The sequence below is a fragment of the Pelecanus crispus genome, chromosome 2 (genome assembly GCF_030463565.1).
Source record: "Pelecanus crispus isolate bPelCri1 chromosome 2, bPelCri1.pri, whole genome shotgun sequence".
In the NCBI taxonomy this organism is placed as follows: Eukaryota; Metazoa; Chordata; class Aves; order Pelecaniformes; family Pelecanidae; genus Pelecanus; species Pelecanus crispus.
The window spans coordinates 49750324-49773813 of NC_134644.1; the positions used below are offsets into that span (position 1 = coordinate 49750324).

At 46.0% G+C, this 23490-nt stretch overlaps 1 protein-coding gene across 1 annotated transcript; it reads left to right on the forward strand.

Annotated features, from left to right (window-relative positions):
- Positions 1-4496: 4496 nt before the first annotated feature.
- TMEM108 (transmembrane protein 108) lies at positions 4497-22227 on the forward strand. The gene is given in 5 exon segments (XM_075706400.1): positions 4497-4514; positions 4516-4546; positions 9794-10906; positions 20485-20639; positions 22105-22227. Coding segments are annotated over 5 exon segments (1440 nt in total).
- Positions 22228-23490: the final 1263 nt, after the last annotated feature.

Here is a 23490-nt window from a genome sequence, read left to right on the forward strand (position 1 = left end):
TCCTCATTAAAAGCGCTCATTCTCCAATGAGAATCAAGCACAGGGATAACCAGGCACTTGGAGGTAATAATGGGTTTAAGGGGGCATAAGTAATAAATCACCCAAATTACTTTCAGTGAACGGATGAAATGACTGAAATACCTTCAGGGTTTGTAGAAGTTAGTCAGCCTATGCATAACTATAACATCCCTTCTGGCTGCAGTATCACCATTTCTGTACCTGCAGCTGGAGAATTTAAGCACAGCTTTTGCAAGTAGAGGAAAAAATGTCTGCATCGTCAAAGCAGAGGGATCCACGAGCAGGGCAGTCTGCTTTGCCTCCTCACCAGTTGTCGTACAGTGTGTTACAATATTTGAAATCAGCCGTGGATCAGAGGTTACTGGGGAAGACAGACAGAGGGGTAGACAAACTGTTCCTATAAATGTTTCCTTAGAAAAGACAAGCTAAAAATGACTATGCTGTAATGAAAGAGTATCTTGAGTCTAGAATAAGCGTCCTTGATTGATAGGTAAGTCGGTGTAAATTACTTATAGCTGGAGGCTTAGTCTTGAAGAAATTAGGTTTGGAAAAGACATATCATCTGGTGCTGGAATCAAAAGCCTCTGACTTGGTTACCTCCAACTGCAAGTGGGAGGATTTTGAAAGGAGCACAGCAGGACTAGGAGCTGTGATTTTTTTGGAAAAAAGCTTATGCACGAAGAAGCAGCTCCTACTTCCCCATGCTACCTGCTGCTTTCCAGTTCAGCAGGTGCTAGACGTCTTGCCTTGCAGGGGTCAGGCGCAGCTGATCAGTAGCGTGCTGTTTCTTTGAGAGGCAGAAGCTCCTAGCTTCAGCTAAATTAGTGCTTGCCCACTTACCCTCTAATATGGGAAAGAAAAATGGTTCGTAACGCATTACCGTGGAAAGGCTGCCAGGCCCTGCTCTAGTCCACTCTTCATGCCAATGAAGTGTTGCTCTCTCAGGCTTGTTGTCTGGTGTTCAGTAGAAACTGGTTCTGAATGTCCAAAGCAGTGGGATTTCCTCTCCTGGAAAGTATCACAATACAGAGACTACCTTTCACCTTTTCAAACATCACTCGGTTTGCTTTATGATGATGCCATCTAAATAGATAGAGGCATACAAGGTGGGATTCATCTCATCTAATTTTCATCACCTGAAAGCTGGACATCTGGTTAAAGCTCATCATCCTCTGTGTGACCTCTTTTGCTAATGGCAAGAGAGGAGCCTCTCTGGGGTTACTAGTCAACTTGTGGATGGGGTGAATTGCCTGCCAGAGCCACAGCTACCTTAGACTAAGCATGTAACTTTTACATATCTGAAGTTACTCACTGTTTTGGGGAGTTGTCAGAAACCTTTTTAAGATGGCTTTGAATCCTCCTTTCCCCCTTCTTATTGCTGCTTGTGAAATGGATACCCTTGTTTGAGTCAGCATCTGTGACACCAACTACATCCTCTCCTTGGCAAGATCCTATTTTAAGCTTTCCATCAGAGGCCACAGCTATTTGTGTCATCGTCAAAACCCTTCAAAAGGTCTGGTGACATTGATGGTAGGTCTCTTAGAAGCCAAAGGTTCTGCAGTAACATAAATAGGATCAGCAGCACTAAGTGCAGGTGAAAGAAAAGCCAGCTGCACATCCTTTCTGTCTCCCTTGGCAACAGCATCCTGCCAACAAAAACTGCTGCCAAGTAAAGGCTGGAAAGGAAGGGATGTGCATTTGCAAAGCTGGGGCTGGACAGGCTTTGTGTGAGGGGGGAGCTGTCAGACCAAGGAACACTCATGTGCTTTTAAAATTATTTTTGGTTTGTTCCATGTGTTTCTGGACAAGGGAATGCACAGAGCCTCTGTCCTTATGAAGAGTTTTCATCTGAAATTCCAAACGGCGGTCCCTGCAGTTTTGAGCCATATGTTTCCATCCATGACAGCACACAGGGAAGAAATCTGTGGTGAGTTACTACTTACAGATGTGGCGAATCCTCCAGCAAAGGTTAAAATACGTGGCATGGTTCTCTTGTTACACCAGCTGCAGCTTCGTGCTAAATCGTTGTTTCAGCAGCAAGCTCTTAATCAGCCCTGAGTTCTAGAAACTGCTAAACAAGCTGATATTTGTAAGGACCATTTTTTTTTTTATAATGCACTAAATATCTTTATTTAGAAAAACCTTCAGACTGGAAACAAGAAGGGTGAAAAGTGAACTGCAAATGGCAGGGAGAAAAGGAGCATCAGCACACAAGCACGAAAATGCACAACAGATCTAAGATTATTATGTGTACTCTGTCTTTCCATGTTCTCCATTAAATGATCATGGCTCTGAAAATATAGTTTGTATAACTATGGGTAAAATGTACTTGTGATATAAAGTATGCATCTGCCTAGCCTTCCTGATAGGGACTTCAGTCCCCGAAAATCAGCACTGGGGTCACTGTCAGAGGCCCTGTAGCTGCTAGTGCTGCTGAATCTCAAACCTATCATCACAGCGTCATTTCTTTCTGATTTGGCCACAGCATCGAAAAAAGAAGTCTGGCTGCAACATGCTTCTATCTAAGGCCTGAAAAAAAGGAGGATCATCTCACCTGGTATGATAAGAGAGAAGAAGGAACTGGCTTTTCTCTCTAGCTAAATATTAGGAATTAATTTTGTGAGGAGCCCTTATAACAAACTGCTCAGGCTGTTGCAGCACCCCTGCATACAACAGGGACTCTGAATCAAAGACCGAGTCGTGGGGATTGCCCTCTGACTCCTGGGGGATTCCTGCACTGCTCTCAAGAAGCCTGCAACTTGTTGCTCTCTTACCATTTCCCCGTGCCTTTTGAGGGATTGATAGTTGGCTGCACAGGGCACATTTTTGTGCTCTTCAGGCAGTGTGTTCTTCCAGACACCCAGCTGTGCCAGAGAGAAAGAGAGAAACAGAAAAAAGAAGAAAGAGAGAAACAGAAAAAAGAAGAAAGAGAAGAAGGGAGGCAGGATTATGGCTTCAGGAATCACAGGATCTGCGCACTTCTTTACCGTTACAAAGTAGAAACTGCCCATTCTCCACTGAGGAGTGATGAAATAAAATGTGCAACATGCATTTCAATTCCAGGGAAGGAGAAGGAGAGAAGAAGATATTTCATTCCCCGTATTTTCTTCTGACAGGAATATTAATATCATTAGAGATAAGTGAATGAAATGGAAAGTCTGGTGGAAGTACAGAAGCAGGAGGTAGATCTGTAATATCCATCCACACACAAAAAGCTAACCGCTGCGCTGGAGGGAGGGCACTCTGCCTTGAAACAGGGACTGAACAGCCTCACAAGGACGTGCAGCTGGGGTGCTTGTTGCTGTTTTGTTCCCAGAAAACGAGAACTGCCAGCAATCTCTGGCATCTGAATAGACCCGTGTCAGACAAACTGTATCTGGACTTGATGGGAAACCAAGCTGGAATACTAAGCAGCCCTTCGATCTGCTGGCAGAGAGGGGGACTGGCTCAGTAAGTAATCCTGCCTTGCAGTTGCAAAGGTACTCCATAAAGGAGCGAGCCCTCTCGCTGCACAGCCCTGCAAGACACGCCTGCCTGGGCTGTCTCTGTCCTCATTCCTCCAAACCAGTTCCAACAATAACAGCAACTCCTGTGTGCAGCTGCCTCGTTAGGGAGAAGATGTGTTTTTCTTTTTTCTGCTGAGGGATGAAGCTTCCAAATCCGTGTGAGGTGAGCAGGTGAGGATGTCTGCTGACAAGTCCAAATGATATTTTCAGGTAAGTGATTACCTTGAACAAGCAGCTAGAGTCAGGTTCTTTCTTTTTATTACCCTCCTCTCAGTAATTACTGTTGTCCTAGATTGTCAGTAAGCCTTTTCGCAAGGTTCAACAGCTCAGATGTCTGTATATATTTAGCTGGATAGGGGATCTGAAGCATTTCTAAAGCACCTCTTCCCATAGTATCGGTGAGCCTCTAGTGCAGTGTGAGAATGAATCGGGAGCTGCCTGCTCTGTGACTACACGACACTGTCCTATTTGTATCACCCATTGTTTAACTCCCTGGAGGGCCAGAAATTAATTTTGATTTACCAGGCTCACTCTCTCAAAGTCTGTGATGGAAGTGCATCTTAGAGGCAATAATAGTGTTCTGCAATGTTTTTATATTGTTAAAGGACCGGGACATCTTGCCACATGAAAACTGTAGCTTCCGTTACTGTTGTTGCACAGGGAGTGTCAGCAAGTACTCCTTAATTTGTGTTTGTGCGTGTGATTTCCAGAGCTTCTGCTGATGCTGTTTTATGTTACTGCAAATAGAAGTATTATTACTCTGTGTGTCTCATTCCCTGCATTTTACCAAATACCTTGTGTATTGAAGTTTGGGTTGATGACCCTGTCTAATACTTACAATGGAAAACAGACAATAACTTGTAAGTTAATATCTGGGAGTTCTGGTATGACAACCACTGATAGACAGGCAGGGAAGAGAAATTTTCTATGCAGAGTAACCTACTTTTTCTTCCCTCAGTTCTGTCACCAATCATGGGGATGAAATTTGCTTAACTCTTTGTTTGTACAAAGGCTGCTTTATTGCGAGTGAAAATTATATTGCTTTGACAGATTACAAAGAAATGACCATAACAAAAGTAACAATACATACTTTCTGCACAGTTTCCATCTATTAAAGATTCATTTTGCTCCCTGTAACATTTTTAGGTTTGCTGAGAATCACATGAGAAGTTAATAGTGTCGTGAAGAAAGCTTTCGTCACAACAATAACATTGCCATTGCTTTGAACAGGTTTTGCACAACCTTCTCTCACTATTAGTAAGTCAAGACTGTCAGAAGCACGGAGAGGGTTCAGCATCCCGTACGCTGCCCATGTGCACCCAAGCGCTGGGTCAATAGATAATGGGTCTTTTGTAGAACGGCTGCCTTTGCTTCCTTTGCCCACGGCAGTCTGAAATAATGAGTCCAGCAGTAGGTCTCTGCACAGAAAGCTCTTCCTGACTTCCTAGAGCAAAAATGTTTGTCAAGTACTGCTGAGGGTGGCTCTGTTTGTCTTGCTGCAAGGTCCGAGCTAGCAGAGGCCAGAAGGGGTCAAACGCCAGACTGAGCCTGGTGTGCATATTCATTTGCTGTAGAAAATGTGAATGTGCAACTCAGAAGTTTCCACTGTATCTCTGGCAATTAGGACTTGGTCCAAAGCCCGCTAAAGTCATTGGGAACCTTTCCACAGGCTTTTAGATCAGAAGTTATGTAAGTTTGTGTTGTTTAAAGGGGCTGCCCCGGGGAGGCTGGGCGCGTGAGCTGACTCGACAGCCACATGCCTGCTCTGCCACGTCATGCAAAAAGGCTGTTCTCGAAGTGCCCATGAAGTGTCCCGTGCAGCACCAGGCGGTATTAACTCCTAAATGAAGCTTTTTAATGTTGTCCCTCGCCAGGACACTGGCTCCTCGTGGGGGGCTCCCGAGGTCCTGGGATAAAACAAAGAATGTCAGCTGCTGGGGCCTGAATCGCTTTGTTTTTCTGGTTCGGAGGGAGGCAGTTCTGCCTCCTGCATGCAAACAGAAGGGTCCTGAGGAAGTTCCCAAATGAGAGGACCCTGCAGATTTCATAGTCTGGGAAAGCAAAATATTCCTAACCCCTGACATAGACCACAGTCTTTTAAAACATTGCTGTAAAGAAACTCCTTCATTTTCTTCACATACACAACTATACACACCATTTCTGGACTCCTCATGTGAGTGTACGATGGGAAGAAGCACTGCAGGGAGATCCTGTTGAGATGTGAACCGTTGCACCATGTTGTCAGGAAGGAGTTTTTATGGCTAAATGCACATTGGTACCCTCTGTGTACACTCTGCTGTCACTCTGCTGTGCTTCATCCTTGAGTTAATTCATTTTGTACTTTATATTCCCTTCTTGGTGCACTATGCAAGACCACAGGATGACACAGTTCACACCACAGAGATGTCAGGTCAGTCAGCCTTCTCATTAGGGTTGAATGGTTTTAACATAGCCATAAAATTAGACTCCAAAAGTGGGAATTTGTCACACAGCATTTGAAAGCCAAACCAGTTTGACCCCTTCTGAGCGTAAGCTCCTATACCTTAGAAATGGCCCCTTATGAGAAAACTTAATGGTGTGAACTGGCCTTTGAAAATATAATTTATTATTATTATTTGCTATAATGTGCTTACATCAGTCTGTATTACCATTACGCTCACAGATAGTAAGGACTGCCAGTCCTTACCCCAAAGGGCTCATGCTCTAAGTAAGATCATTCCTAAGAGTCTTAGACTGCCAAACCTGAAGGATTTTGGGAAAAAGCTGCAGGATTGCACTTTGAACTGACGAAGAGCATCTGCTATGTACCATCTCACCTGGGATATCAAAACTTTGGCCATGACAACTTGATAGAAACCAGGTTTCCTTTCAGTGGTAGTCTGATTGAGGGTAAGCTGAGGCACTGGGGGACAATTGGCATCATACCCACTATGGCCCTTTTCTCAGTGCAGGTGCATTTGTGAAACAGAGACAGAGGTTGGGAAGGGAAGAAATTTGAAGGGGTTGGTTAAGTCTGTTTCTGTGACTAATGCCTCCTGCGCCTTAGTAGAGAAATTCAGAATACCATTTTCCTAGGCTTAAGCCAAAGTTGCCAGACAGGGCAGTCTATTACAAGGGACCTCAATAAGAATTCCACTTTGTAAGACATTGCATATCCTCAAGTGACAGAAAAGTAAGTGGGAGCTCTGCGCAATCAGGTCACCGCAAATCCAGCCAGAGCATGCTTAGGTGATGATGCAGAGCATCTGAAAATACCAATTCCAGCTTCACTTTTGCTTTCCAGTTGGCTGTTGATCAATTATAAAGCCAATTAATTCTACTTAAAAGGGCCAGCCAAGCCTACTGTGAAGTCCTTATTATCAGCTGGTTCTCCCTAAATATACAGCACTGGCTATTTTTACAATGATCTACTAAGCTGAATATTTTTTCAGTAGTTAGGGGCACAGATTGGCTCTGGTTGTCACTGAAGGAGTTACTGTGGTCCATTCAAGCAGTAAAAAAAGGTCCTAAGAAGCTGTAGCTTATGGTGCCACGGTGGCTCTCCAGAGGCTGTTAAAGGGAGTCTAGCAGATGACCAAAACCTGATTGCCACAGCCTGAGACAGCCAAATATCATGGGGGTTATTGTTTATTGTCAGATAAATTACTTCTGATGTAGTATTTCCTTTGAATAATTATTCATACTTTACAAGCCACCTAAAGGTACTAGCTAAATGCATTTGGCTTCCCATGCCTGATGTGCGGTGACCTGCTACCACAACAGACTGCCCCAGAGAGATTATAAATCTTCATAGCAGCAAGCTTCTGATTTATCAGTATTTCAACAAGTGGAGATGGATATGAGGTAGGTTTTTAGCCAAGATCAAGGTTTCTAACCCCAGGGCACAATATGCAGAAAAGCTGACAACTTCCTTATTCCTTAAGGAATATCCTGGAGAAAAACATTAACCCAATAGAGATCTTTTTCTCTGTGTGAGGTGTGAGAGAAAGTAGTTACACGAAGAGCATCCAAAACTTTTAGCAGGCATCTGCCAATGCACTTTATCTTGTGTGCTCAGAACAGCAGGCCTAAGGTTTCCTGAAACATTATCTCCACACACCAAATCCAAAATAAATCATCATCCTTTCCTTTTTGAATTTGTTCTGTGGCAGCAACTTGTCTTGGCATGAAATATTAGCCATATGGACACTAGAATATCTGCTTTGACCTTGACCTCAGAACAAGTGCTGCCAAAAATGTGAAGATAACTCCTGCCTTTCATTTCCAAGAGTGATGCTCCACGAGTATAGCATGATCTGCTCTCCTGCTTGCATCTCAGTGTACAGAATACATTTTTTTCTTTGACTAGGTGTTCTGCTAAGAGCATATTGTCTGCGGCTGGCTAGGAACTGGGAAACAGTATCCCAGACAATGTTTTATTTGGCAGAGATATTTATTTCACAAATAAATAAATAAATAAGAGCTAATTTTAGCATCAGGCAGTGGAAAGTGCATTGCTTGTAATTGGCTTTCACTACATTATCCAGTCAGTGTTTTCATCTTCTGGATACTCGGCAAAGTAACAGGAGGCTGCTGGGGACAAGATGAGGTGAATTTTGTTGGTTGCAGAGCTCTGCACTGTTTTGGTTCAGAAATGATGGTTAGTGATCAAAGTAGAGCATTTAGCTGGGTAAGAGGAATAGGTACTGCTCCTTTGGTGAGTTTTTGCTACATGTATTGCACTGCTTGCGAATGGGTGTGAATGACGCACAGGATTCAGAATAAACACATTTCATAGCATTTACATGTGCCCAATGTGCAACAGAGCCCTAGGGCCCAGTGGACACCTAATCAGAGATCTTCCATTTTCCTGGAAATCCCTGTCTTCCTTTTCTGCTGGTGCCCATAACAGATATTCCCAAGTAGGATAGAACTAACTGGCATGACAGCACTCATAGAGAAAACTGGCAAGCCTGGGAAGGGTGGAGAAGGGGGCAGGAAGGTACTCCACAGTCTTGGCTGGAAGGTGATCATTACCCAGTTTGGAGTCCTGTAGCTTTGACGAACTCGTCTCTCTGATTTGTTAAGACTGTGACAACATTTTTCACCTTGACACCGCTGGTTGAAATTCACACTAGCAGAGTGCTAACGGTGCCATCTGATGATGCTCAGTGGACTGTGCAAAATGGATTTATTCCGTGTGCTTCCTAGTGGGCAGAGATCCACATTACACTCGACAGCTTCAACATATGGAAATGGTGACGTGTGATTGATGTGGTCCCTGCAGGTCACGCTAACTCACGGTGTATTAGCCCTGCGTCCTGGGGAGGCTTATGCTACTGCAGCTGCCTGTGTCCATTATCTGGACTAGGAATAAATGGAAGAATTGGTGTTCCCAGCGGTGTGAATCTGGCGCTTCATGAAATGATGTGCGCTACAGAGGGTGGTGGGAGGCAAATTTCACACAATCCAATCCCACAGCACATATGAGCACAGAACAGGTTACACCCAAACATTTGTATATGGGTGTGGAGGGCAGTTGTGTTAGATTGAGTCAGACCCCTAATAATCACATGGCTTTTTAAAATGGCTGTGATAGCTATGTTTTCTGGTTCATTTTTAACATTTGGAGATTTTCCACATCTCATACTCTGAAATAAGTGACTAGATTTTCTGAAGTTGCTAAGTAAAGGACAGCATATATAACCCAGGAAGCCCTCTCATCAGACATCCCTTCTTGACCTAATTTTCGGCAAGAGCTAAGCAGCTGCTCTCTCAGAAACCAGATTGCTTAATGGCATCCAAGACTGGAGGCAGCCAAATTTAGGATTTTGCAGCCAAAAGAATGAGTGGACTAAAGTTCCCCATAATGATGTGGACATTCATCTGGAGGCCTCCTGGCCAAAACAAAAATGAAAATGTCTTTTGTTTCTGCCCCTAAAGAGTAGAATGCTTTGTAGCTTCTACAGGGAAATCACCTGCCTATGGCTCTTTAAAGCACTGTCCTGAGTCCATACTGCAAGCTCCTCTCTCCCTTTGCCGCAGAGATTCCCTGCAAACTTCCCGTTCCCACCTCACAGCTCCCACGGCCACGGGGCCACTGCAGCCCCTGCGGATTTTCCTTTCTCTTCCTACTTGCCCAGAGAAGCCGACAAAGTTGGATGCTGGCTCTTCTGTCCTTCTGCAGAACACGGAAGGTATTCCTTCCTGCCAGACACGCAAGCTGTGCCATACCCTGTCCGCTGGTCCCTCCCTGGTGTCTCACCCTCTCTCTGTGTTTTTTCCTCCAGGTGTTCTACTGATCTTGGCACTGACAGAAGAGCTGGTGTTTTCTGTTCAGGTACTGTCTCCTACTGTCTCCTCCTCTCAGGGCTTCCCGATGGACACTACCACTATCACAGCCATGGGAACAACACCTCGCCACAAAGACCGCAATGCGGCAGATCCCCTTCCCACATCCGCTCGTGCCATCCCCCATCCCGCCAGCCTGGCGGAGGAAGCCCCTTCCACCGGGCCAAAGCAAGGGAGCAGCCCTCGGATCGGCGAAAAGGAAACATATCATTTATACAACCAGAGTGCTTTGTACTCGGGACAGACTCGCCCCAAGGGGAAAATATTCCAGGTTTTCAAAGGCAACTTCACAGAGTCCTCAGAGCCTTACCTAAAGACGACCCTGCACTCTCCCTTCCCTACCATGAGGAGCTCTTTCACAGACCACCCGTTTCAGTCCCAGACTGCAGCGGCCAGCGATCCGAATGGCAGGGGGCTGGCAAGAACTACACACTCAGACCCTTCTCCCCACCGCAACGCCTCGGGAAGCCTTAGGGAAGCCGAGCGAGGGGACGGGGCTGAGCTAGTGGTGCAGGAGGCAGATTTTGCCACCACAACTGCTGGACCATCAACTGATCCTGAAGCAGTGTCGGTGCCTTTTAAACCCACCCGCTACGGCGTATGGGATATGCTGAGCAAAAACAACTCTTGGGTAGCCTTGAATCTCAGTACAAATGTCCCTCTGTTTGCTGGCCCTGGATCTGCGACAGCAGCAGTGGGTCGCTCTGTTCAGACCAGTTTTGATGTCAGCATCTCCTCCCCGGCAGCGGGAGACCCCAAGGGACCCGCTCCAACGCAGCGCGGCGCGGTGACTAACGCGACCTTGCTGGGCAGCGCTCTCTCCGCAGCGCCTGCCACGAGGTTGTCCGGCTCCGTTTCCACGGCTGGCTCCACCGCCACCGGGAACTTCCTAAACAGACTGGTTCCTGCCGGGACCTGGAAACCCGGGGTGCAAGGAAACATCTCCCATGTCACCGAGGGGGACAAACCGCAGCACAGAGCAACCATCTGTCTCAGCAAGATGGACATTGCCTGGATCATTCTGGCTATCAGCGTACCTATATCCTCATGTTGTAAGTTAATTGCTGCTTTATTTTGCTTTCTCTTTCCTTAAAATTCAGATTTCAGCCCATGATTCAAGGACCAGGTGGAGAGCTAACAGAGGCAGGGCGACTTGAGATGGATGAGCAGCAATCAATAGGCAGAGATCACATTCACTGACCAAAGTGCTTAGCTTCAAAATCCAGGGCTAAAAAGTTTACACTCAAAGCATACTTGCTCCGTTGCTATTAGAAATCACTTAGTCTTTTTTGGGCCCTCCATCTGAGGGTGTAACACAAGGCTGAACAACCCTAGAATTCAAAGCAGCTTTACTTCAAGGTGTTTAAGCTGGCGACCAAAAATTGTGCAAGTCTTTAATCTAGAAACCGCTATATGCCACCCTGGAATTGGATTTGAAAAGCCTACTGCTAACCCAAAGGATTAATGACAGTTGTAATGACTAATACTTTAGGAAACACCAGTTTTCCAGAGCAATAAAATATTTCATTGCAGGCAGTTCATGAACCATCAGATTTTAAAGTCTGAAAACCAAAGTTGCGTTTTCCTCCCTTTTAATTCCAACTTTGCAGCTGCTGAGGGAGCAGGAAGAGTTTGAAATCCTGGCCTTCAGACACCAGGAGTCAGCCACCTGCGGTACCAGGGCAGGCTGGGTTCCCAGAGCTGGCTTAGGGTCTCGTCACTGGACTCAGTTACAAAAAAACACATGAGAAATTATGAGAAAGCTTGTGAGTGGATGCCAGGGTGTCCCCTGCTTAGTTGGGTTATATCAGCAAAGTGGGACAACGTATTCTCTGGGGTTTCACTGTTGTGGGGTGTGATTATGCTGATCTGTCTGGAGTGAAACAAACCCAAAAATTCCCCAGCCTTTGCTGCCTGAGGAAACATAAAAGGGTAGCAGCCAACAATATTGAGCTGTTATTTACAGCTACGAGCTGTACTCAGGACAAGGCTAGATGAGCTGGCCGAGCCAGTCTCCAACACAGCTTGCTCCTGCCAAAAAGGACAGTGCTGCTCGCTCCTGCCGCTCCCAGGCGCAGCCGCCTGATCCTGCCCCTCTCCTTCTGCCTGGGCCTGACCCGACACCTCCCTGAGACACTTTCAGGTTGCTATAGTGGTCAAAAAATACTCGCTTTGCTCTTTGTTACTTTCTGTCCACCCAGTGAGCTGAATCAGCTCCCCTCGGGGTCAGATGAGCACGAGACCTGGAGCGGATGAGGCTGCAGGAATACACACCTGGAGAGGGAGCCGCACTAATCCTTTCAGCAGCTGCAAATTATCGGATTGGCTCAGCGTATCTGTTAGACTTGTACCTCTGGGACCATCGGTTCTGCTATTGCCAACGTGGTTAAAACCACAAGTGAGAACAAAGCTTAAACCTAAAAACCAGACAACCAAAATAAAGAGAAACCAAAGCAGAAATGTGCATATGTACTCCTGTGAAAGATGGGGAGGAGAAACGGGGATATAGCAAGCACATGATGAGAAGCGGCAATATTTGATGATTTGATGAACAGTGCCTTGTCTATCAATCAGTAGAAATAGAGGATCAAATAAATTCTTCCTAGCATTATGTTTTGGGCCAATATTCAGAAAGCAAGCTGATCTGGATAGAAAGCGTCCCAATACAAGACACAAAATATAATACCATGCAACACAAGCATAGGAAACATAACCAGTGTGTAAACTGATGTATGTCTCTGCCTGCAGTGTGCCATATATGAGCTAATAACTAATGATAGTTATTATTATTATTAATAATAATAATATGAAGAGTCTGTTGGCAGGACTTCTAACCCACTATTCATTAAATAGTGGTGTTTAAACTTTTCATCTTATCATATGTGCCGTAACAGTATGTGTTCATATGACTGTGCCTATTCTGTTTCTTGTATTGGTAAGCTACATTTTTTAAAAAGGCAAATGCTATTTTGAAAATTATCTATACCAGCTCTAATACAACTGAGTGTTTAAGTGATTCAAATATTTAAGTCCCGCTTTCACGACCAGATTTCTGAGGGTGGTCTTCAGTGGGACTCTCCTTTTAAAATCTGGGGATCCTCAGACGTATTTCAGAGTTGAAATGAATGGTAGGCAGGCATTTAAATGGGATTTTTTTTTTTTTTTTTTTAAAAATCTGGCTGACGTGCAGGGAATTGCTTTCATCCAAAAGTTACGCAGTTTAAACTACGCCGTGGTAACTGCTGTTGTACAGACATAGGTTATTCCTATAGGAGAAGAAAAACAAGTTATAACAACCTAAAGCACTTCTACCCAGATGCACTTGTATCGGTTGTGGCTCCCCTCTGTGCTTCACACCGGAGGGGCACTTTATTTCTTGACCCTCAGGCATCTGTGTATCTTCAAGCACAGGTGTGTGGTGTGCAGTGTGGGGTGTACAGCATGCGGTGTGCGGTACGGGGTGTGGGGTGTACAGCGTGCGGTATGGGGTGTGCGGTATGGGGTGTGCGGTGTGCAGTGTGGGGTGTACAGCGTGCGGTGTGCGGTATCGGGTGTGTGGTGTGCCGTGTGGGGTGTACAGCGTGCGGTGTGCGGTATGGGGTGTGCGGTGTGCAGTGCGGGGTGTACGGCGTGTGGTGTGCGGTGTGCAGTGTGGGGTGTACGGCGTGCGGTGTGCAGTGTGGGGTGTGCGGTGTGCAGTATGGGGTGTGCGGTGTGCAGTGTGGGGTGTACAGCGTGCGGTATGGGGTGTGCAGTATGGGGTGTGCGGTGTGCAGTGTGGGGTGTACAGCGTGCGGTGTGTGGTATGGGGTGTGCAGTGTGCAATGTGGGGCGTACAGCGTGCGGTGTGTGGTATGGGGTGTGCGGTGTGCAGTGTGGGGTGTACAGCATGCGGTATGGGGTGTGCGGTGTGCAGTGTGGGGTGTACAGCGTGCGGTGTGCGGTATGGGGTGTGCAGTATGGGGGTGTACAGCGTGCGGTGTGCAGTATGGGGTGTGCAGTATGGGGTGTGCAGTGTACAGCATGCGGTGTGCAGCATGGGGTGTGCGGTGTGCAGTGTGGGGTGTACGGCGTGCGGTGTGCGGTATGGGGTGTGCGATATGGGGTGTGCGGTGTGCAGTGTGGGGTGTGCGAAGGGGACTGTCGCCACCTCCCGGGCACAGGTGCCTGCAGCTGAGGACCGAAGGCCCCACGCTGGCATTCGCTCATCACTTCTGGTCTGGAGGGGGCTGATGCTAAGAGACGGATGAAGAGTCCAGCCATTTGGATTTCACTTCATCTTCAAGGGGTGAAAATGTTTTTGGTGGGAGACTCTCACAGCTGTTCGGCGTGGACTGAGAAAACACTGTCCTGCTCCTGCCTTGGGATGCTGAAAGGTGGAGGTCTCAGATATCGACACTCAGCCCCATGCTCTTAAATATCTGAGGTGCTTTAGGAGGGAACAAGCCATGGAGAAAGTCACTGAGGACTCCTGTCATGGGAGGTTATTGCTGCCCCGGAGCTGCAGGCTGGCAGCTCTGTTATGAGGCTGGCACCTTCAAGGCTGCTGGCCAGATCCACTGAGGGGGACAGCAAGCCCTGAGCTGCTGCTGGGACACCTGCGAGAAAGGATAAAGCCCTGCACCAGTGGGAGAGGCAGCCCCAAGGCAGGGAAGTTAGCAACACACCCTGGAAAGAAGTGGAAGGAGGTGAGGAGAAGGCAGCCGGAGTCTGTGCATGGCTGCAGAGCTGCTGGAATCTAATTAACTCGGCTCCCTCCTCCTGCTAATGAGGAGTGCCCCTGAGCCACCTCACTGATCTCCAGGCTGTTTCCAGAGCCTTTGCAGAGCTGCGCGGTGGCCAGCACATCTCTCCTCTGCTGGGAGCCCTTGTGCCCTTCCCCATAATCTCTCCCCTTCATGAGGCTGGAAAAGCCTTCCTTCTCTGGGGGCTTCTGGGCACAGCTTGTGCTGCCCGAAATTCTTAGAAGGGAAAATGCGCCACGATGCTGCAGAGAGAGACACGTCTGTCCCTCTCTGACGTGGTGCAGTAGGGTCCCACGCTCTGCTCGCTGCCACGTGTTTTATTGACAGGCACCTGTTAAATGAAAACCTGCAGGCATTTTAACTTCCATAGCAGGGGAAGTGACCTGCTAGAGAGTGACCACAGGAGCCCTTGGCTCCTCATCCCCACTGGAAGAAGTGTCCAGGATGCTGCACTTCTCCTCACAGAGGAAAGACCCTGCTGGGGCTCCTCCCTGGCCCATCCCGGCCGTGGGGATTTGCACCTAGGAGCAGGAAGCAGCAGAGAGTTTGTTCAGCACCGCTGTGCCCTGGCATGTGAGCCCCACTGAGGACTGGCAGGTCCCGCCAGCCGTGCTGGTGGCACGGCTCAGTGGCTATAACACTAGCCTGAAGATCTGGGCTGCAGGAGCTCGCCTGCTGAAATGAGAGATGGGATTTAGCTTCCCCATCCTTACAGTACGTATTTCTTTAATGATGCATAGGTTTCTGAGTCCCACTGAAATCCCTTAAAATGCTAGCCAGAAAAGTAATGCTTTGAATAGGAACACGTGAGCCACATATGCTGTGTGAACTTGGGGAAATAATTTCAACTTTCGGTACCCTAGTTTTGTGGTGTAAATAACAGGGGTAATGTTGCTAATGCCATTTGAGGGCTGCAAAAATGAAGGATTCTGTATCATTGCGTTCCCAGAAAAGCAGTCATATATAACACTGATATCAGTATTTTCTGTATGTCACAGTTTGAGTTGTTTTTCCGGTGTCCTTCAGGCAGCCTTGAACATTTTTGTGCACATGCATTTGTACATGTGTGTGTGCCTGTCTCTGCAATGCAGAACAAGTCACAACATGAACTCATTTTAAAACCCACTGTCCCGGTCTTTGGGCTCCCAGTACTTACATCTCTGTAATTACAGAATGACATGATAAAACGTGGAAGAACAGAAATTTGCAAATCAGATGCACAGAAGTCGATTCAGTCAGTTCTGCTGACATGGGAAAACACAAGAGGAAGGCTGAGCCTCCAAACACAGGCATCAGCAGAACTCAAAGAACATACGAAGGATTGCCTTGGACCTAACCCCACTTAGCTCAAATTTCATGCACTGGGATGCTTTCCAAAGTTATCTCACCCACTTTCTCCATTGCAAAACCTACAAATGTTTTCTTCCTGGACAGATCCTAAGCCCTGAGTCTAATCCCCAGGTGTGAGCTCAGACTGAGCTGGAGAAGAGCCTCCTGTCTCCAGATGTAAGCAGCTGTGGTCACTAACCAAACCCATCATGATGCCTGTTATTACAGCTAAGGCTGTACTACTATAGATGGCCACAGTAAATGAGGGGAATTGAAAGAAATATGGAAAAACCACTAGTTTAGTCATTGAGGCAAGGGTTCTGTAGAAATTTAGTTTAGATTGTGATCTGCAGGCATAGGGAGAAGTAAATTAACATCCTTCGGTCTGAATATCTCCTGACTTGTAAGCGCTGGCAGTGTTCAGGTCTGTTAACATCGTGTTTTACGTGGGAGCTGGAGAGTGGGGGAAGCGGTATGCAGCTATGTAAGATCGGTAAAATATTTAAGTGAGCTGTAAGAAAAGACACAAGACTATCAGGAAACTGTAGGGAGTTGGTATGATCTCATTACACTGCATTTATGAGGCCAGTATTGTATATGCTGTATAATCCTGGTGGTTTATGTTTTTTAAAAAAGATTGGAAGGTCAGAAAAGAGCCATGCAAATTAATTAAGAGCTGAGAAATGCAACATAACTCCACTTGTGCCATCAGGTAGTCCAGGAAGAGGCTGAAGCCCATATACAGGGGGGACATTTCTGATAGCATAGTGGAAGCTTTTAATAAAAAAGGCAAAAGGAGATTGAGGAAGTAGCAGATAAGGCTGGAGGTATTTAGACAACAAGGGGAATGTCAACATGTTCCCACAATGGAAATTAAGTATTAAACCAAACTTTGTGGGAATGGGATGGATATCTGGTCATTCCATGTCCTTAAATGAAGCTGGGTATTTTCCTAAGAGATGTGCTGTACCTTAAATACACCTTATGGTTAAGTTAACAGGTGAAAAGTCTCCTGGTGTGCAGGTGGTGTGCAGGTGAGAGTAGATGATGGACATGTTCCCACCAGCCTAGAAACCTGTAAATCTGTGAGAATCTCATTTCTCCTGTTTGTGGGATGTATTATGTCCTGTTTCATGGGGCGGGGGGCAGATATTGCAGATGTAATTTGCCTTAGGACCAGAGAGAGGACAGCATCAGAGCCAGAGCTCATCAGCAGCTCTTAGCCCCTGAACGTGTGGGTTGACTTTTCTCCCTCCAGACTAACAGCAGGTGAAAGGATACGGGTTAGAAATGTTTCTGAACTTCCTGAACCTCCAGTGTCCACAAAATTGCAGAGACCCCTAATATTTCCTAACATGTATCATAATCTCTGTACGGGGAGCTTCAGGCTGACACAGGGACAACGCTCAAGTGTCCTTCTCGTGGCACTCACTATTGACTTTAACATGGAGGAGGCAAAGTGAAAAAAGTCTGTTTAGCTTTTCTGACTCCCAGAAAGCATCCAGGTGAGTGTTTGAAAACCAGAGAAGAGTTAGCCCTTTTTCTGCCCAGAGGGTTGGCCATCTCTGAAACAGAGGTGATATACGGCAGCACTTTCTCATCCTTACGAGGACATCACATGATATACCAGAAAAGATAGGCAGGGTATTGCAGCTACTGTTTCTCTCTTCAGCTTTGTTGTTGTTGTTATTGCTATTTCTCCCTTCCAAACCATCTCTGCCCTCTGTGTATTTCATCCACTTAATATGTCCTCGCTGGCCATTGCAACTCTCTGTCTGGAAAGAGTCTTCTCTGTAATACACATAATTCCAATCATGGGACCAAATAGATATCTAAGAATATCGGTGAAGCTGTGCCCTGTTCCTAGTATTGTTCTGGAAGTGAGCAGTCCTATTTTAGCTACATCAATTTCACTAAAATATGCCCCAAAAGGATAGTTAATATGAGATGAAGAGGGGAATAGCCCCATTCCAGCCCTGCTGTCCTCTCTTTCCCTCTTAAATCAGGTCTCCTCTGCTTTGAGTTGGGGCAGCTTAGGTAGACAGCCTTCTGCTAAAATATGCTATATTCGAGGAAGCTCAGGAACCCATTTTCCACGGTCTTCCACCCATTTGCTTGTGTGTGCACTAAGGTTGGAGGCCAATTAAGGGAGAGAATTAAGGGAGAGAACCTTATTGCTATATAGCAACCGTATCTGCACATGGCAAGGACATTTCCTGCTGGAAGAAGCAGAGATCTCTCTCATCTCTGTGTCACTGGCTTTCCAGCCCCTAAAACCCAAATCCGATACTTCTCTGTCAGCAGCCACAACATTTTATAAGCTGTAAACCCTCAGGCTTTCAAAATATTTGCACAGCGATGAAGTTGGCTGTACTGGGGCTCTCATATCCTCAGGCACCTTCAAAAATGCTCTATGCCTTAGGGAGCACTTGTTGCTGGAGTACCGCAAAGCTCCAAGGTCTGTTGGCTCTTGCCAGCAGTGGGGAGGACTAAATGTAGGTCCCGCTTTCTAATCTTAACAAGCCTGCAGGCCGGGCTGGGACATGGATTGGGTAGCAGCAAAGCAGGGAGCAAAGGTGCAGCCCTTCAGGAGGATGGGCATTTCCTCGGGCAGGGAGAGCAGTTCTGGTGGCCCCCCTGGGGTGCCTGCCTACAGGCTCAGGAGCAGGAGTTGCGCTGTTGGGCTGTCAGCAAATGAAGTTATTGGTGATGGAAAGACTGAAGCAGTATCAGTCAAAGATAACAGTAAGTTTGATGATCTGCTTTTCTGAAACATGCAGAAACAGTGCGGGAGATTTTTCCATTAGTTTCAGAAGAAGATTTATAGCATAAGCTCACCTTTCCCTTTGAATGAGACATAAACTGCCTGAACTCAAACCCATTAATTTTTTTCTTCTTAGTAGCTTATTCTTTTGTTTTAAATAGAGCTCTAGCCTTGCACTTTTGTATTGCCATTTTATGTAAGTAGGTGGGATAAGAAATTAGACCCACGGCATATGGGTAGCTGCAATGTTTGTCAAAACATACAAAGTAGCTTTGACCTCTCTGCAGTCTTTTCTTTCCTCTGGGCTATAATTCTAATAAATAATTTTGGCTGTAGCTGAGAAAATAATATGTTTTTCTGCTTCATGAATATTTTCTCCCTTCTTTTCTGCCATGAGGGGTTTAGAAATAATGGAGTGAATTTACGGCAGGGCATTCCCCATTTCACAGGTACAAATCAAAGTAAGTACACATCCAGCTACCTGTCTGTCTGTATAAATCAGGTAGATTACAAGCACAACTGGTCAATTAATTCCACAAGTATAAGATAAGTGCCCAGAGCTTATACATTACTCCTCTGAATAAACCCTCGTACGTGCCTCAGCTTCTGCCTGAGCAAGGACCAGTGGGAGCAGTAAGTTCGTTACAGTGGGCTTGCCTGGCTTTCGTAAAATTGCCAAGATTACCCATCTGAATTGCAACAGAGATGACTAAACTGAAAGCAATTCCGGAAAATAACACTCAACTCAAACAACTTTGTGTTCAGCCTGCCCACTGGGGGAGCGTTATCCTGGGATCTCTGCAGTCAGAGGGTGCCTGTGGCCTTGAGACCAGACAATTGTATCAACAAGCTTCACTTGCTGGTCACTTTGTCTTGCCTAACTGCTCTACTTTAAGCTCAAATATTTCAGATTGCAGAAGCGTAAGTGTGCTCCACAGATAAGAAAAAAAAAGCCAGGCTCAGGCACCACCAATGCCCAGGCAAGTGTGGGGAACGGATTATGCTTCTCAGTAGATCCCACATCCTGATACAGCTGATGGAGACAAGCAGGAAAACCCCAGCTCTGGGGTTATTGCTACCCTGGAAGCATAAGCTATGGGAGACAGGTGCCAGAGGCGATCTCTGCAGCACCTTATCACTGTCTCATCCCACTCAGGAGCCCATCTGTTCCCCTGGCCAGTCACTGTTTTGGAGCATGGTCACAAAGTACCCAAAATCCAAGTTATGAATGGCAGTTGACAGAGGGAGGGATCAGTGGCAGTTCAGAGCAGAAGCTTTTGGTATTGAAGACATGCAACTACAAGCCTGTGAATCTGGTATTTGAGTCTAGGACAGGTGTCTCTCACGGCCCATTTGCTAATGTGCTCATCGCTGAAGCATCTGAACATGCTAGAAGCAGAAAAGATCTGCGCAGAGGCATCCTTCTCAGTCCCTGGGGAGTGCCCTCTGTCCTAGAGGGTCTATAAATCCCTGCTTAGGTATTAAAATACCATCAGTTACAACACCAAAGCTTTTCATTAGCCAGGCAGCCACATCTTGAAGATTATAAACTCACATCAAAAAGAAAGTAAAAACTGAATATCCTGCCAAGCCTAAAGCCTCAACCCCTTGGCCCAGATTCTGACTTAATTGTGTGGGGTTTGTTAAGAGAGAGCTAGATCTGAGTGAGAGTGAATGGTATGAATGAAGGTTGCCAGCCCTCTCCTTAAGTAATGTAAAAAACAAATCCATGTTACTGGTGAGTCCTTATTGAAAGGAAATAACCAATTTTTTGATGTGTTTCTATTGACAGCAGTTCTGCTGACAGTCTGTTGCATGAGGAGGAAGAAAAAGACATCTAACCCGGAAAACAATCTGAGCTATTGGAATAATGCTATTACCATGGACTACTTCAACAGGCATGCTGTAGAGTTACCGAGAGAGATCCAGTCCCTGGAGACTTCAGAGGTACCTCGCTTGCAGAACTAGTGTCTGAAAACTGTAACTGAAGCCATTCTGGGAGAAGGGGAGAGGAAGTCATATTAATGAAGTCTTGAAATCCCTATGCGTATTCAGGGAACAGCTTTTTGAGAAGGACTCATCTCTACACATGTCTAAGATGGGATAAATATGTCACCCAAACTGAATTGCCATCCTATTCCCAGCCACTGTAGATATGTTCCATATTGCTATGTGGTCACGGGAGTTAACCACCTCTAGGGGAATTTGTTCCCTGGGTTTCTCTTCCTTTTGAGCCTACGGCCAACGTCTAGCCATACCATGACTGCTTAGGAGAGCTCTTTGGGCTGGCTTGTTACTGACCGTCGGTCATTCTAATCTGTCTATTGTGCGTGTCCCACACAGCATCAGATGTGGGGGGGGGGGGTAGCGGGAGTTAATAATGCAAAGAAATTTTGTGCATTTATGTCTCAGGAGCTGCCTATAGCTTCTCAAACACCAGTTCAGGAGATGAGTGTTACCAGTACATAAGCAATCAAAACATCAATACGTAACTGTGTAGTGGTGGTGTATACTCATCAACCTTTACTTAAGGGATCTGACTGGTTCAGTGGGATTATTCATATAGGGGCAGGTGATACTACTGATAGAAATGTATTCTCTGGCCTCAGAGATAGAGAAGAATAATTTAGCTTAGTTCAAAGGTATTTAAAACCTAGAAACAGTGGAGAGGTTGGATTTATGCTAAAGTGATTTTCAGATCAGCTAGCTGACTAACTCATCTCATTAAATAAAAAAAGTGTTTAGAAAGGAACCTCTGAGATGTGACTAGACAAGCACTCACAGTTGCTTCATTAACCCCACTTTGCTGGCAATCATGTGGCTCAAGCTAAGGCAGGACCTGGTCTAGACTTACCAAGAATTGAATGATAGGCCTATTGACATATTGGATGATCTCCAAAAGCTATCATCTGAGTCATTTAAACCCAATCAGAACATGACTGAACTGGGGCGTGCTCAGGTAGCTTGGGTCGCTGTGGTTTTCTGACCTTAAAATAAAGCTGAAAATGCATCTTTGAGGAGTCAAGCCCAGCTGATAGACAGGAAACTGTTGTGATGTGTCATGAAAGTGAAAAAAAAAAAAGAATGTCAAAGTTCTTATTATGCTAAGGGACCTGAAGTTTGGTGCATCTGAATTCTGGGTCCCTAGACTGAGAAAGAATCAGCCTGACTATCAGAGGAGGCCTTTACTCACAGCTCCTACTGCCTGAAGAAGGGCAAAACTGGCTCATCAAACTTAGCTCTCCAGGAGCCAGGGCCCCCAAAATTCAGGCACTTTTGAAGGATTGGGAGAAGTGATAAAAATAACAGTCCATTTCTCACTTGTATTCGCACAGGGCAGCAGAGTGCCCTGCGTGCTCACAGAGAGTGAGGGGTGTGAAGTGCTCACCCTGCTTCTCTGTCTTTTTCCTAGGACCACCTCTCCGAGCCACGCTCCCCCGCCAACGGCGACTACCGCAACAGCGGGATGGTCCTTGTGAACCCCTTCTGTCAAGAAACGCTATTTGTAGGACACGAGCAAGTCTCTGAAATATGACCCCACAGCCGCCCGCGTATTGCAGTTTCATCTCTACTGTCTCCAAAATATAAATAAATATATATATATTATAAATATAACCTTTGTGTAACCCTGAATTACAAGAAATGTTTTCAGCTTTTCTTTTCTCCCTCAGAATTGTCAACCCCTTTTTTATAAGTGTGGTAAAACTTTACAGAACAAACTGTGGCTTTATAAAATAAAGGTATTTCTAAGCAAAACACCTGTCAGATGGACCGTTTTCTTCACTGTCATTTACAATCTGCTGCTAAATATACTTGGGCTGGAAGAATATTGCCTGCTTTTGGTTCAGGCGGCATGTGCTGGGTACAGCAGCCTGCATCCTACATGACATCGCTCAGCCTGGCCATGAGCATGGCTTCTTGGTGACTGTCCCTTCTCTTACTGTAAAAATGACTTTGGTCACTCCTTTCCTTTAGAATGCCAAGCTAGAATCCAAACCAGACAGGACCAGTTCGGTTGCCAGAAGCAGTCCGTACAGCTCGTGTGCCAGTCTTGTATCCTTTGCATGACTCTAGCACTGCCTGCGCACTGACTGGGATGAGCCCTTCAGAGTCTCCCTTCCAGTTAAACCCAACCAGGGTCTGCCAACGCAGCAGGGTGGGAGCTGGGCTACAGTGGGATGATAAACAAACCTGATGCACCCATGGGATCCAGGGCCACACAAGACATGGGCAAACGCATTGGGGTAGTAATGTTGCCGCATGATTTTTTTATGTTACCTTCTTCAGACTTAAACAGGAAAGCCAAATTCCAGTTTGAGCTCCAAAACTGTTTTACAGGAGCAAGGACCAGAATGACTGTTTTTCCTGCGTAAATGTTCTAACCACACTACGTGTTGGACTCACAGCTGCTCCACTCTGGCCCAATGAGTCCTAAATTATTTCCAGCAGAGCAAACAGCCTCAAAAGAAGGCATATAGTGTCCCCTTCAAAGGAACAGAAACCTCCTTTGAATTTATCAGAAATCTTGAAATCTGGTGACTAGGGACCAATTGAGTGCTGGGCCTTTGACCAGATTTCCACTTCCCCACTGGTTTATTTATCTTGTGTGCTTAGACTGCTAGTGCCATTGAATCAAGTTTCCTCATATTCCCCTCTGTCTGTGAGACTTTCCTTCCCTGTTTAGGAATGAAAATGCAGTGTTTCAGAGCAAAATGGCATTTCAGTCTTACCCAGTTAAGTGCTAGATTGCAGGCTGTAACAGTGTTAGGGGAATAGTAGGGGTGAACAAAGCTTAAAT